This window comes from Enhydra lutris, unplaced genomic scaffold (assembly GCF_002288905.1).
Source record: "Enhydra lutris kenyoni isolate GAN:26980312 unplaced genomic scaffold, ASM228890v2 scaffoldscaffold32, whole genome shotgun sequence".
NCBI lineage: Eukaryota > Metazoa > Chordata > Mammalia > Carnivora > Mustelidae > Enhydra > Enhydra lutris.
The window spans coordinates 15,875,941-15,891,502 of record NW_019154116.1 but is presented as its reverse complement, the minus strand read 5'-3'; the positions used below and the strand labels follow the sequence as shown (position 1 = coordinate 15,891,502).

The 15,562-nt window shown below is 34.1% G+C and overlaps 1 protein-coding gene across 2 annotated transcripts in view; it reads left to right on the top strand.

Annotated features, from left to right (window-relative positions):
* The window catches only part of LOC111153431 (cadherin-18), a 321,039-nt gene that overhangs the window by 231,740 nt on the left and 73,737 nt on the right, over positions 1–15,562 (top strand). For both annotated transcript variants that reach the window (XM_022512443.1, XM_022512444.1), the window contains exon 6: positions 6,722–6,975. In XM_022512443.1, the coding sequence (XP_022368151.1) occupies positions 6,722–6,975 (254 nt within the window). The remainder of the gene's footprint in view (positions 1–6,721; positions 6,976–15,562) is intronic.

Sequence of the window (15,562 nt, the reverse complement as noted above, 5' to 3'; positions counted from 1 at the left end):
GAAAAGCATTTAAGTTTCTTAACTCTGTGAGTCTGTGAATTAAGGAAATTATAAAGGCACTCCGAGTTCTGGTAGCCAGAATTAATGAAATTATAGTTAATGAAGTTATCAATTCATTTTCAGTGTTCTAGCAAATACTTGAAAAGATGTGTAAATGCATTTTTTAATGGTGAGGACGTTATATTACACTAAAAATCTGTTCATCTTGAGTCACCAAATTGGAATGTTATATTACACTGTTTATGTACTAAAGATTTCAGGCAGTGTATACAGCATAGTGCTTCAGGACACAGCAAATAAGAGTCCCACTGCCTGAGGTCAAATCCCACGCACACCACTTACTGGTTGTTGCTCCTGGAAAAGTTTAACTTTTCCATGCCTCGATTTTCTCATCTGTAAATGGGAAGCAATTATAAATCGCAGAAGTGTGATAATTAAATGTTAGTATATGTTAATTGTTTAGGTCACACATAGGTGTCAGCTGTCCGTCTTTTAGAAATAATATAAAAATTTTTCAATCTTCAAATATAAACCATGCAGTAGCACCTTTCTCTACTCTAAATATAGCTATGTTTGAGATTGAGGAAGAGCTATTAATCATCCGCCATGTACTAGGAATTACGCCAGATACCTGAAATATGAAGATGAATTAGATAATATTCTTTCTCTTAGAGAAAACTGAGTAGATGTGAAACATTATTATAATACAAGATGTCAAATGTCCATGGTATAGGTTTACTTAAATTGTTATGAGCTCACAGAGAAGAGGGCCAATTTTTCAAAGATGAAGAAGTGTCAGAGAAAACTTTGCATGGGAAATTCCTTTTAGGCATGCGTGGAACAATATGTAGCAGATACAAGCAAAATAAATGTGAATCAAGGGCTTTATATTTAACTGCATTGTCCTTTAAATGTGGGGATCACAGGCAAACAATTTGGAACATTAAAAATGAGGCAATATTATATTGGGGGATGCATCATCTAAGCAATACGATTGTAGCATGAGCTACCTGAAATCTATGTCTTTCCTGAAGAAATCTTTATGGCCCATGGCTGCAGAGTGGAAATTTCTGAACACCAAACCTGGGGTCTCATCCAACAAGTGGTTGAACTAGAATGTGAATTGAGTTCCCAACCATGCTCAGGTGTCTTCTTCCGCAGGAATGCTAAGGCAGTCACAGAAATTGGGACAGCTAAGGAGTGGGTTATATTCCCTAAAGCCCAGCGAAAGGTCAGCCCAGACAAATTTCAGACTCTGTCCCAAGTATCATGAGAGAATAAATTGATGTTGTGTCAAGCCACCTAGTTTGTAGTAATTTGCTGTGGCAGTCCTCAGAAACTAATGCATTAACTCAAAAACCCTAACAGACCAATACAATTATTAAGCATCCTCATTTCTGAGTATCTGTGGAATCATTCTAAGCACCATTCCAATAAAAGAGAGCATATCACAGGTGTAATTATTCCAGTAATGTTTGGATAGTTTAATGTTAGAAAAACAAATACCTTACACTGAATCATATAAAATTATTTTTTGTGTATGTCATATGTTGTTGACAACAGCAATTTCATATGGTTAATGCTCATTTATTTATTTTTTTATAGTTGAAGGTTGTCAATATATACCATGCTGTATTTGTGGTAATTCTATATTTCTGATATATTTAGTTATTAACTATGATAGTCATGATTTATCATGGTTAACATTGTTCGATAAAACACAGGACACCCAGTTAAGTTCTAATTTCAAATAAATCGTGATTTCTTAACTAAGTATGTCCCATGTGATAATTGACCCATACTCTATCAGAAAATAATTTTAATTCGCTAAATTTGGCAACACTAAGCAAAGCATTTGCTAAGTATGAGCTGATGTGGTAGTTTGCGTTTGTAAGTCACAGAGCTTGAATCACAACTGAAGTTGTGCAGAGAATTAAACCTAAAGCAAATTCTGTATAAATGAAAAAGAATTTGGTGATATTCCTGGAATATTTATTCCTGAACATTAGTATTATATTAGTAATCTCCAGTAGAATACCTTTGTCCTATAGTTACCTATTAAACACTAAACCACTAATCTAGATATACAGTTTTCCAAAATAGAAAGTTGAAATAGTTCTGCGGTTTTGTTAAATGAAATAAACTATATTTAAATTATGAACTTCTGTTCTCCACACCAATTATTTTGGTGAGGCAGAATTTATGGAGTAGATAATGGGTGAGCAAATTATCAACCTCTCTTTCAAAAAATCTCCAGATAGATCTAAAGGGAAGAACTCTTTGCTCATTTTTTTCTTCAGATTGAGTGTTTTAATAATTTCTTTCTGAATGTTGTCAGTGAACATCCAGAAAGACCTAAAAGCATGAACAGTTGACATTTTAATGTAGAACTGGAAAAAAATTATTTCTTGTTCTCATGAACAGTCTCTGGTTATAATATACCCCTTATCATGTTCATAAACAATACCTCATGTGTATGGAGTTATTCTTTATCTGGTTTTGATTCATTATTTTTAAGGCAGGAAAAACATGTTTTGTGTTTTAAAAACTTTCAACCAGAGGTACCTTTAAGCAAAGCCAGGCATTGCTTAAAAAATAAAAATAAAAAACCAAAGCTATCAACCAGACATTTCATGTTTTTGCTTTCTGTGGTAACTCAGTAATAGCCTAGGCGAATTTTCTTTCTTTTTTAAGATTTTATTTATTTAGTTGAGACAGAGAGAGCATAAATGGGGGAGGGGCTAAAGGAGAGGGAGAAGCAGATTATTCACGAAGCAGAGAGCCTGACTAGCAGGGAGCGCGCCACAGGACTGGATCCCTGGACCCAGAGATGATGACATGAGCTGAAGGCAGATGCTTAACTGACTGAACTACCCAGGTGCCCCTCAATTTTTTTTCTTTTAATCATTTTCCCTCCACTGTCTTCTTATCAGAATCAGGCTTTAGATGAATAGATTTCACCATTCCTGGTATAAGGTTTTTGATATACTATTTTTAGGTTAAAATAAAAATCTGGTACCTATGGAATGTGTAACCCATAAGCAGAGTTCTAAATAATTTCCCAGGACTAAATGATTAGTAGGGAATTACTGGAAGTTCTATTGAAACTGTGTGGATGATGAGTATTTGAACAGTTTTGCCAAAACTACAGAAGTAACAAAAATAATAATCCTAATCCAATATCTATATACTATTATAGTTTTAATGCAAAACAAAGATACCATACTTTATATGCTATACATAATCCTACAGTCCAAGAATAAATGGTGGAATTTCTTCCCAGTTTTTCTGCACTTGCAATTTAGCACCGCCAGATTTTCTACATAAATGAAGCTATTAAATATTTCCATTTCCATTAATTCATTCGCTTCTAAAGTCCCTGTCTCCACTTAAATAATCTTCTCATTCCTTGGTGGCTCTAGCTGGATTCCAATCCAACCATCTGCCATCCATCTTGTGGTAAACAAGTCCTACAAAATGATTATCCCTGCCTTGGGATAGTTAAATATATATTAGATAATCATAAGCATGAAACCATGTGTCTGCATAAACAGCCTGTACCTTAGTAGTAGGTAGGCTAGTGTTAAGATAAATGACATCTATGTTGCCAAGGGACCTGCTTAAACAAACCAAGAGATGCCTGTCATATTGAGACATATTGAGACATATTATCAATATTATTATTGATAATAATATTTGATGGTGTAGAGGTGGCCAAAATTGTCTCTACAAACTTCATTGAGAGTCACAAAGATGTAAAAGCCTACACCAATGAATAAATGGAGATGACTTTTGAAATCCTGTGTTATAATGAAAAAGAGATGTTAAGCATTACTAGTAAACAAATCCTGTTTTGCTTTTTGGGTATTTGTTCTGTTTTATTTTTAAGATCTCACACATGCAAGTTCAAAGAGAAAAACCTTAATCATTATAAAGTTTCCCAGATGCAGCTGGTTGACTTTAAAAAATTACATTGATCTAAACATATGGTAAGCCTGACAACAGTGTTGCTTTCCATAAATAAAATACCCGGCTTCTGACAGCCCATGCTCCTCTGCACCTATCAAGGATCATTTCCATCCACCCAATTCCTAATAGGCAGCAAGTGGGTACTGTTTCCAGAATAGGCTATTTAAATTTGGATGAGATTTGCTGAATTAGTCAAAGACATAGCTTCTTTTCCTTTTTTTTTTTTTAAGATTTTTTATTTATTTGACAGAGAGAGATCACAAGTAGGCAGAGAGGCAAGCAGAGAGAGAGAGACAGGAGGAAGGAGGCTCCCTGCCGAGCAGAGAGCCCAATGTGGGACTTGATCCCAGGACCCTGAGATCATGACCTGAGCTGAAGGCAGAAGCTTAACCCACTGAGCCACCCAGGTGCCCCAAGACACAGATTCTTATTTACTAATATCAAGGAGAGAAGTCAAGGAAGGAAAAAGGATAATTTTATCCTTTTTTATTTTATATTTTAAATTCTCTCAGAAAGAAATGATTCCCAACTGATGGAGTCATAAACTTCAGAACTAATCAATCCTTCTTTAAAATAAATGTAAAATATACAGTATTTTGTCATATATAAATTTGTATGTGTATATATACATATACATGTATATGTATGTGTGTGTGTATATATATATATATATATATGAATTTGAGCCTTTAACTTTTTTTTTGACATTTTTATTTTGTTTTCTAAAAACTTAAAAAAAAATTGCAATGGCCTAGACTCATCCATGTCCCTGAGATATATGATAGGTTCTAGGTTCTTAATATTTCATTTGGAAATTAAATAGTTGTTTTTCCTTTTATGCCATCTTCAGTCTCTAGGAAGACCAATTTTCCAAGGTACTTCAGAAGAAATAAGGGAAGTAATCATCAGTAGGAGTGATCATTCTGTTTTTAAGGACACTTTTTATTTCTTTTTTAATTTTTTTAAAGATTTTATTTATTTACTTGAAAGAGAGAGAGAGAGAGCGAGCATGAGAGGGGAGAGGGTCAGAAGGAGAAACAGACTCCCCACTGAGCAGGGAGCCCGATGTGGGACTCGATCCCAGGACTCCAGGATCATGACCTGGGTGGAAGGCAGTTGCTTAACCAACTGAGCCACCCAGGCGCCCAAGGACACTCTTTCTAATGAGCTTCTCCTTGGCTCTTAGTGCAAAGGAAACTATCTGAATTCCTCCTTAGGAAGTAATCATTCTCTGATCTTTCAAGAAAGAAAGCTGCAAGACTGGAGCATTCTAGTGTAAAATTAGTGGCAGATATAGGGATGAAAAAATATTCTGTTTTTCTCATAGATATTAATCAGGAAAGACCAGCATCAATGGATACTTCACCCGGCTCTGAAAAGGCTGATGTCTGGATCCTTTGCACCAACATCACTATGAAAATTTTTGACATTGTTAATCCTAAATCTGAGCTCATTTTAGGTCATAGAGTCTATCATATGCATCAAGTCTAACATATCCATTTGGTTATATGAAAAAGTACTCTCTCTTAGAAATAATACCTAGCTTGGGGCGCCTGGGTGGCTCAGTGGGTTAAGCCGCTGCCTTCGGCTCAGGTCATGATCTCAGGATCCTGGGATAGAGCCCCGCATCGGGCTCTCTGCTCAGCAGGGAGCCTGATTCCTCCTCTCTCTCTGTCTGCCTCTCTGCCTGCTTGTGCTCTCTCTCTGTCAGATAAATAAATAAAATCTTTAAAAAAAAAAAAAAAAGAAATAATACCTAGCTGTTTACAGGTACTCCTATTTCTGATTCTGTATCCTTATTATTTTCATAATACCTAATATTCTTATGGCATTAAGTACAGTGATATAAGTGTCTATTTACTGTGTTATATTCTATATTAGACCATATGTTCCTTCAGGCAAAACACTTGGATGACTTTATTCATTATTTTAAGTCAAATCCATGACTTCTGACCTATATTGTTAACACACACACAAAAAAAAATTGGTTGGATTACTTTAAAAATTAAGACAAAAACTAAAAGGATTATGAGAAACATTTAATATGGGCTCAAAGCTAAAAAGCAAATGGTATAAACAAAAAAAAGATAATTTAAAAAATAAAATAGTTAAAAACATTATATTAAAGAATATGAAAACAAAACAAATACATAAAATGGTATTACCAGGAAAACAAAATAAAAGTAAAACAATAAACATGAGATTCAGAAGTTTGTATATTTTACGAAGTGTTTAAGGAAATGTTGTTGAATTGAAAACTTAAAAGCTTATCAGATTGTAAAATATAATACCAAGTTTAAAACCAGCAAAGTGAAAGTAAGATAATGATAAATTAAAAAAAAAAAATCAGTGATAGAACATAAATTGTTTTAATGCAAAACAAAAATCTATTTTTAAAGTTAAAAAATTTGTACCAAATATTTTTAAGATTGCTAATGCAAACTGAAGAGAAGACAGAAGTTACTAGAAACTGAGTCTCCAAAAGGCAGTATTTGTTTGTCTATAAGAAATACTTTTTGTTCCTAGTTATCATCATATTTATATCTTTGAAAAATTACAGTTGATTCAGACTTGAATTTTCATGATTTTTGACTTAGATGTTACCGTGAAGACAAACTTCATAGTCTGTTGACAAATGAAAATAGATTGACTTAAATCTATCTGCATTTGTTTGTTTTCAAAAATGCAAAAAAATGTTTGAAATGTAATGGCAGTCATAATATTGGAAATCTTATATATTTTTTCCCAACAGCCACTGAACTATGAGAAAAAGAAATCATACACTCTCACCATAGAAGGAGCAAATACACATCTTGATTTCCGCTTTTCTCACTTGGGTCCTTTTAAAGATGCTACCATGCTGAAGATCATTGTTGGAGATGTGGATGAACCACCCCTCTTTTCCATGCCTTCTTATGTCATGGAAGTCTATGAAAATGCCAAAATCGGGACTGTCGTTGGCACAGTTTTGGCACAAGATCCTGACAGTGCTAATAGCTTAGTAAGGTATGGTATGCCTTAATCTTGTAGACATATAGTTTTTTATTGCCTCTCACAATAATTCAAAATGAATAAAATAAAATGTGAAATAATTTATTTCCATGTTATTTTTATTAAGGTGATTAAATTAGAATATTAATTAAGTCCTTGGCTGAGTATTGTAGCGATGGGTTTCTGTCAAATTTAGAATGCATGTAGCTATCTCCTTCAATGCCATTGACGGTCAATAGCATGACCTTGAACTGCACAGGTCTGCTTGTAACACATGGATTTTTCCTTATAATACATGGATTTTTTAATAATAGTACTGCAAATATTTTTCCTCTTCCTCATGACTTTTTTTTTTAAAGATTTATTTATTTATTTGACAGACAGAGATAACAAGTAGGCAGAGAGAGAGAGGAGGAAGCAGGCTCCCCGCTGAGCAGAGAGCCCGACATGGGGCTCGATCCCAGGACACTGAGACCATGACCCGAGCCGAAGGCAGAGGCTCCAACCCACTGACCCACCCAGGCGCCCCTCCTTATGACTTTCTTAATAATAATTTCTTTTCCCTAACTTACTTTAGTGTAAGAACATAGTACCTAATATATATGAAATTTGAAATATAATGTAATCAACTATTTATGTTATTGGTAAGGCTTCCAATCAACAATAGGCTTAGTATTTAAGTTTTTGGTGAGTCAAAATTTATATGTGGGTTTTCTGCAGTATGTGGGTTGAGGAGATCAACACCTCTAAATCCTGTGTTTTTCATGGATCAATTGTATATTGTTGACCACATAGATTAAATTTTTTATTTGACTTAATAAATGTGAGTGTAATTGAATGAAAAACTTATGTAGAAATACTAGCTATAAACTAGAGAATTTTGAGTCCTTAGTGATAGGAAATATAGCTATAGTACAAACTAATGATTTCGGAATTATACGCATCTCTGCCTCCTGGTTCTGTTACAGTAGTTATGTGCATTTAGGAAATCATCTACCTTTTTCTGTTAAAAAAACAAAAACAAAAACAAAAACAAAAAAAAGTCTATCTCTGAGAGTTATTGTGAGAATGCATGAATCAATGTTCATGAAATGCTAAGTAGAGTTGCCTGCACTTAGTAGTCCCTCTATAAATTCTAACTTGTCCAAGGAAGCAGAGAGTGCTACTTAGAGCAGTACTTACTTCCTGAAGATGGGAAGATCAGGGTGGGAATTCTGGTTTCTTGACCTACTAACTGTACCATCTTCTAGTTAATCAAGCTTGCTGAATCTCAAATATATGCGCAAGGAATAATGATGTTGTGTAAATACGTAGATAGAATTAATTTAAATTGATATAAAATGCCAAGCACAGTCAGTAAATGCTCAATATTTTTTATCGTGCTATGTCATGCAGTAGTGATAATGAAAGCTTTTCTTGCATGATCAGAAAGGTGTTTTCTTTTTCTTTTTTTCCCTCAATTATGATAAAATCAAAGGTTTGATGCATAGACAAGGCTCTTTATTTACCATGTGTTTATACCCTTTGATAATCCCAAGGCCCTAGAAAGTTTGAAATCTTTAACAAATTTGCCTGCTTTTTCCTATCAAATCCTTATTCTTGGATTCTTCATTTATTATTCTTTAAAAAAAAGCAATTATGGCAAATATTCTCCTTGGTATCTATGTTATGTTTATAAAGGGTTTCAATTTTCTTTTATATAAGCATTATGATTTCAGTTAAAAAAGAAATGCCTGCTGTACTTATGCATTGACAGAAACCATTTTCTGTGCACTAATGTGTATATTCAACAATCCTATTCCATCTGTGAGTACAAAAACAACACCTTGTCAATTCGTGACCCCTCTGTCACACAGTAAGATTTAAGCATTTTTTGAAGTTGCAGGATAGGCAAACTATGCAAAATAATATGCAAAAACCCAACTACAGAAATTGATCTCTGATTAAAGGATAGAAATATAAGTCAATATGTTTAGTTATCAAATGAAGGAGAAGCCCTCTATGCTTCATTATTCCCTGGAATGCCATATTTCAGCAATATTTTTGACATATAATAAGTAAAATTCTTCTAACAATGTGAAAAACTATAGCATTGTAAAAGAGACATAAATGTGGCCATCCTTAATCAAAAGGAGACAATACACTTTGAGAAGAATATTCATACTCTTAGTTTGATGTGAAATATTTGATAGATAATGATGAGTTTCTTTTGAAAACTTAAGTTTGATATTAAAGATGTATTCTGCAATATATTTTTACAACATAACACATTCTAAAAATGCTATGATCATATTTAGAAATATTTGCCAAAATTAAAAAAATCTTTCTAAAATATCTTAAAAAACAAAAAAGAAGAAGAAGAAGACTAGTTCTAAAAATGGTGTCTAAAAATACCATTCCAAAATGGTAGACCAAAAGGAGGAAAAATTGACGTCAGACACAAACTTCTTTTCGTGTTATTCTATCTATCCCAATGTACACAAAAAACTTATTCCACAAAGAACAGTGGTTCTTACCCAAGGATACCACCACACACACACCAGAGGATATTTGGCAGTATCTCAAGAGATGTTTGGTTGTCACAACTGAGGGAGGGATATTATCATCTGTGGGTCGAGGCCAGGGATGGTGCTAGAACATCATAGAATTTAGATGTTTAGACAACAGAGAAGTTGCTGGTCCAAAATATTAATAATGCTGAAAATGGGAAACCCTGACACAGAGCAAACAGAACTGGGTTGTCCATTGGTAAAACCGGAGGACTAATTATTTTCATGGACAGAAATCCTGAAAATACATTTGTGAGGATTACATACTACTATGTATGTTTCACATTCTTACACAGCCATGTGGATGTTTCAACATCTACCGTTCATTTAATAAAATAAACTATTTATATGTAATTGATTGTCCCATGATATTGATGGCTCCATATTATTAGAAACTTTTAATTGAACACCTGCTATGTTACATACATTCTCCCAGTTTCTGGGATGCAAAGATGATTGGTATATTATCTCCTAAGGCTAATAAAGAGACCTAAAAATCCATTAGCAAATGCATCATCCTTTTTATTTTGTTTTGGTTAGAAAACTAAAATGAATCCTTCCAGAGCTGCCTTCAAATAACTACACTCTATAGCTGCTGCTTGGGAGCATAATTTACATAATATTTATTCTTGATTTTAATAAAAATGTGTCATTCACAGGGGCCTCTAGGGGTAAACAGTAAATAAAAAACAGAAAACATTAACAAACAGAAAAGCAAGCTATACTTCCACCTTCTCAGGAACCAAATGTTTGTACTAATTAAGGAAACGTACTTTGAAAAGATGTACCTTGCAATGTGCTCTGAAATACAATTAACTGCAAGTTTGCAGAATTGATAATGAAAGGGAATTTGAGCCTTAACAGGCATTTATGCAAAGCTTTCTGACTTCAGTTTTTGTGTTTCAATTTTCTAAACTATTAGTAAGATTCCTCAGATTTCTAAGAGCATACCAGGTTTAGCTTCTGTCTCTTTTAACTCCAAACAAGAATGTGCAAATTGCAGCAATGTAATCATCACCTTTTATTTTGAAAATAAAGTCAGAACCAGGCTATTTACTAGCATTGAAGAAAACCTTGATTTAAACAGACTGCACTCCCTTGCTGGTATATTACAAATGGAATTCAGGAATTTCCTGTGTAGCACTGAGGGATGAGCAATCCTATGCTGGACATGAGAAGCTAGAGGGCTTTCTAGAAAGTGACTGTTAAAAATAGTGGTTGTTCAGTGCTTGCTGTCTGTGGGCCAAGGGCTTTATACAGCATGCCAAAAAGTCCTATAAGAACCCTAAAGTGTCTATATTACTCATCCTATTCTACAGATGAAGAATTGAGGGCTCAGAAAATTAAGTAATTTGGCCCAGTTTCCTTAGTGATAAAGTGATTCAGATTTGAGATCCGTTTTTACTTTTTCCCCAAAACCCTGTTTTTAGCAATATTCTGCTGCCTCTTGTATATCTCAACTAACAACGACAACAACCATAAAAACTGCATTTACAAAAGTCACATATCATAAAGTAGGAAGCAGATGAAAATTTTGCATGTTTAGGAAGCCATTAATTAAATGCCAGTCCCCAGGATCTTGTATTTGTGTCGATGTCTTTCATACTCTGCGATGAGGGATCTGAAGACAGTCAGTCTCATTTTAACTCTAGCATCTCAAGAGCAAAACTGTTCTTAATTTTAGAGTCTCTTCATACTGTAAAGTCTAAGACATATACTACTTGATTTAGTACAACAAAAAGAAAATCATTGAAGTCCTCAATATTTCTCATAGGATGAAAGGCTTTACTATAAATTATATTTCTAAGTATTTCCCCCCATCTTTACTTCTTTTCTGCTGTGGTTCATAATATGATTTTATCTATACATTTATTTATTGTCAAGATTTTTAATGTTTTCTTTGTATAATAAACTCAAAACAATCAGAGGAAATATTAAATATGTTGGATACTTGTGTCAAACGTTCATCATGACACTGTTTAGGAACAATAGCCTATTTACATGCTAACATAATATATAAAATTGTGATCAGATTTAGAAATATTTGCCAAAATTAAAAAAACAAAACTTTCTAAAAATCTTAAAAAAAAGAAGAAGAAGAAGAAGACTAGTTCCAGAGAATTAGAAGTGTTGGTTCAATCTGTTTGGAGTTTAGCTGTAGTTCCAGTGAGTAAACACTTATAGTGTATTCACTACATCTATCTCGGTATACTTGTTGTTCCTGTGCATTTCTGAATTTTCATGTAGTTCCTGATGAGATGGGAGTTAGGCATATTGGGTTAATTTTGAATGCCACAACAGCAAACAATTAGAAATGTTTCAAAATAATGACAAGGTCATGTTGCAAAGTTGCAAAGTAGTGTAAAAACAAATATTTAAGAAGTTTTGCATGTAAGATTCCTATTCTTGAAAAGAAGATGAAAACTTATCAGAAGATATATCTCAAATATATTCATGTAAAAGATATCATCTGATACATAATGAGTTTTTATTCTATAGACAAAATTTATTTGTAAAAGTTTTTTCATTGTTAGTCAAGAAGATCTCAATTGGATCCGTAATAGCAAGTCTTAATCCACCTTCATCAAAACTATCATAGTCTTCTGGTACAAAGGAGACGACTTGGGACTCCTGGGTGGCTCAGTCAGTTAAGTGTCTGCCTTCGGCTCAGGTCACCATCTCAGGGTCCTGGGATGAAGTCCAACACTGGGCTCCTTGCTTGGCAGGGAGCCTGATTCTCCCTCTGCCTGCTGCTCCCGCTGCTTGTGCTCTCTCTCGCTCTCTGACAAATAAAAGCTTAAAAAAAAAAAAAAATCATTAGACACATTTGGTGCAAATGGGGCAGAGATAGAGAAAGCAGGTTCCCGTTTAAAGCCAGAAGTCTTTGTCTATGACTAGTGTTTTGTATCATATTATATACGGTTTGCACATTTACATTGACTCATAATTGTAAAATGTCATGTGAATATGACATTTGAGAATGTGAAGGGACCTAAAGATGATGGAGACAACTCTGTTCTTTTTTGTTTTTTAAGATTTTTTTATTCATTCATTTGAGAGAGAGAGAGAGCACGCATGAGCAGGGGGGAGGGGTAGAGGGAGAGGGAGAAAGCTCAGCAGGGAGCCTGATGCTAGACTTGATCCCAGGATTCTGGGATCATGACCTGAGCCAAAGGCAGACACTTAACTGACAGAACCACCCAGGTGCCTCTGAGACAGCCCTGTTCTTATAAAGATGCTGATATCTTAGACCAAGAAGGCTGAGTAACTCACACAGCTAACTAATCATAGAGACTGGATTAGAATGTGTTCACTTTATTAAGTGACCTTATTATTAAGGTCACTCAATTATTAAGGTCACTTATTATGACCTTATTATTAAGGCTTCAATAAAGGTACAAAAACTCCGGCAGATTTTTTTTTTTTTTTTTCCATTGGGGGTCATATTTCTCTGACAGCCTCGCGTGTGGTGGTACCCACTCCAAATCACAGTCCTGATCCCAGAAGAAGAACTCATTTTCCGGGTTAACATGCATAACTCATTGAGCCCTGGAATGAATACATAAACTCTGGCTTAGTGACGCTTTGCCAGTCTACTGACTGGAAACTAAACACCCAAATAGCTTGCATGTCATTTTTGGAAAGAAATGGTAATTGCTTAACGTGGTTCCATAGCATTCTAAAACTCATGAGCAGTAGCATTTGTGATATCTTAGTTACTTAAAGGCATGGATAACAGGAAATTATTTTTTTGTGCAAGGAATTTTCTTCTTTAGATATTTTTGTTTCATCGGATCAGGATTTTGGTTCAGGAAGTTAAAACGCTTCTAAAAAAATCTGTGTGATCTATGTGCTGCCCATTTTATTGAGCACAATACACCCTATCAGGTGGCAAGTGGTCCTTATGTTTTTCTGTTTGTTGTTGTTGTTCTTGTTGTTTTCAGAAAGATTATTTTCTGGAGACATGGATTGTGGAGTAAATTGCATTCCCAAAGTAAGCTAAGGGAACCTTAAATCATTTAATAAATCTAAGCTATACTGCAGGTGTGTGACTTTTTGTTAAATTAAAGATGAGGCTAAGTTGCTGTAATATTCCACAGGGTGTATATTGATTAAACTTTATTCCATCTATTGATCATAGTCAGTAAAACTTATAAAAGCTGCTGTTTGGGAGGCAAAATCGCAAATAAATTCTCTTTGCCACTCACATTCTATATCTACAAGCATTTGAAGTGTGGCGACTGAAAGAGGCCTCCTATACTTTAAACCAACTGATGTTTCTCTAGGTAATTCACTGTAAAAATAGATTTCCATTACATAAGTTCTAAATTAATTTCTTATAGTGAAATGGACAGAGTATAATGAAAATAATAGGTGTCTCTGAGGACTGAAATTTTATTATTGAAATGAAAAATAACGTTCCAGTGCACTTTAACATGACTAATAATTATCTTGAGTTTCTAGCTACATAGTCAAAGAGAAATTGAATGCCAAATGATGAACCGGGTGATTCATTTAAAGTTTCTTCTGTTAAGGAAAATACTTGAATAAAGGGAATCATTATTAGGATTGACTGTTTGCTCTGGCCGTAACCTGACTGCATATTTGTTGATCCATAAATTCTAATTTGAATAATGAATTTTCATCATATTTTAGGGTAATGCATTTTCTCTTTACTTATTGGGTTAATACATATTTACCAGAAATAAGAGATGATGGATATGTTGTATGACAGAAAAGAGAGTAACGTAGGAATAAAAATGATAACCCAGAATTACAAGTTATGATGGCAACATTGCAAGAAGGTGTCTGATGCTAAATGGGCCCATGCATGTGCCAGTGTGAAATTAGGTAATGTTTGCATAGGGAACTGATCCAGGTAGAGGGCCCTTAAGGACAAATCTGAGCTGGCAGAAACTTAATTGCACTTACTCTAGGTAGCCACAAGATTACCAGTTCCTCACAGAGAGCATCTTATTGATCATCGATCATATAGTTTCACAAATAGCATTTAATATAGGTTTTTACCTTGTTGATTATTTCATGTAGAACGCAATGAACATAGAGTGCTGGTAGGGATCTAATGGTGTGTCATACTCATCATATTAGAGTAGCCTTGTATCTGCCTCAACATTTCCTCTGTGATAATAACCGTTTTGTCCACATATGCCTGTAGATTGGTCCCAGAAATCAACTAGATATACCATCGAGTATCACTGTATTACATCTTAAAATTATATCCAGAATGATGAGTTCAGTGAAATACCGTGGGAAGTATAAATTAATCTGTCCTTTTTTCAATGTTTAGGTATCTCTCAATGACAGAGGAAAGTAAGCTAAGAACTTACTCTAAAAAAAAAAAAAAAAGTTTGTTTCCTAAACTAACAAATTTCAAATACAATATTCGGAATATGTATGAAGGATATTAGTGACCCATAAAAAACTGTCTCTATCTGAAACATACTGCTCTAAGTGAAATATGATGACTTATTGGCTTGATTATTTCTACCAAAATGGATATAAAAGAAGGAAAAGCTGCTCTGGAATGCCTTAATTAATTTCATAGTAGATATCAACAGGTTCTTTATATTTGTTGAGTGATTGATTAGTTTATTAATTCACTTATAAGGCAAAGTCATACACCTGTGACATAATGGTGACAGCAAAAGAGCTTTATTCTCATAGAGTTTCCAAATAAAAATGACTTGTATGCACCCAATAAGGAATTACAGATAATTTCATTTCCTGATCGATTTTTTTAGAAACAAACAGTAGTTCATGCTATTTATATGCAGACTCTTGTTCACTCAGTAATAATCCTTATTCAGATCCTATTGTGCTTACAACATTTTTCCAGGAAAACAAAACAGAAAAGAACTAGCAAACAAAAAAACAGCACTTACTATTTGTGAACTTTCCTATCAAAATACACTCAAGGTTTCCAAGAGAAAAAAACCTTCCTAAAAGACACTAAAACAAATGATATTTATCCATGAAGGTTCATCATTTGATACTTCACCATAAAATGCTTTCAAATATTACCTCGCTTATCC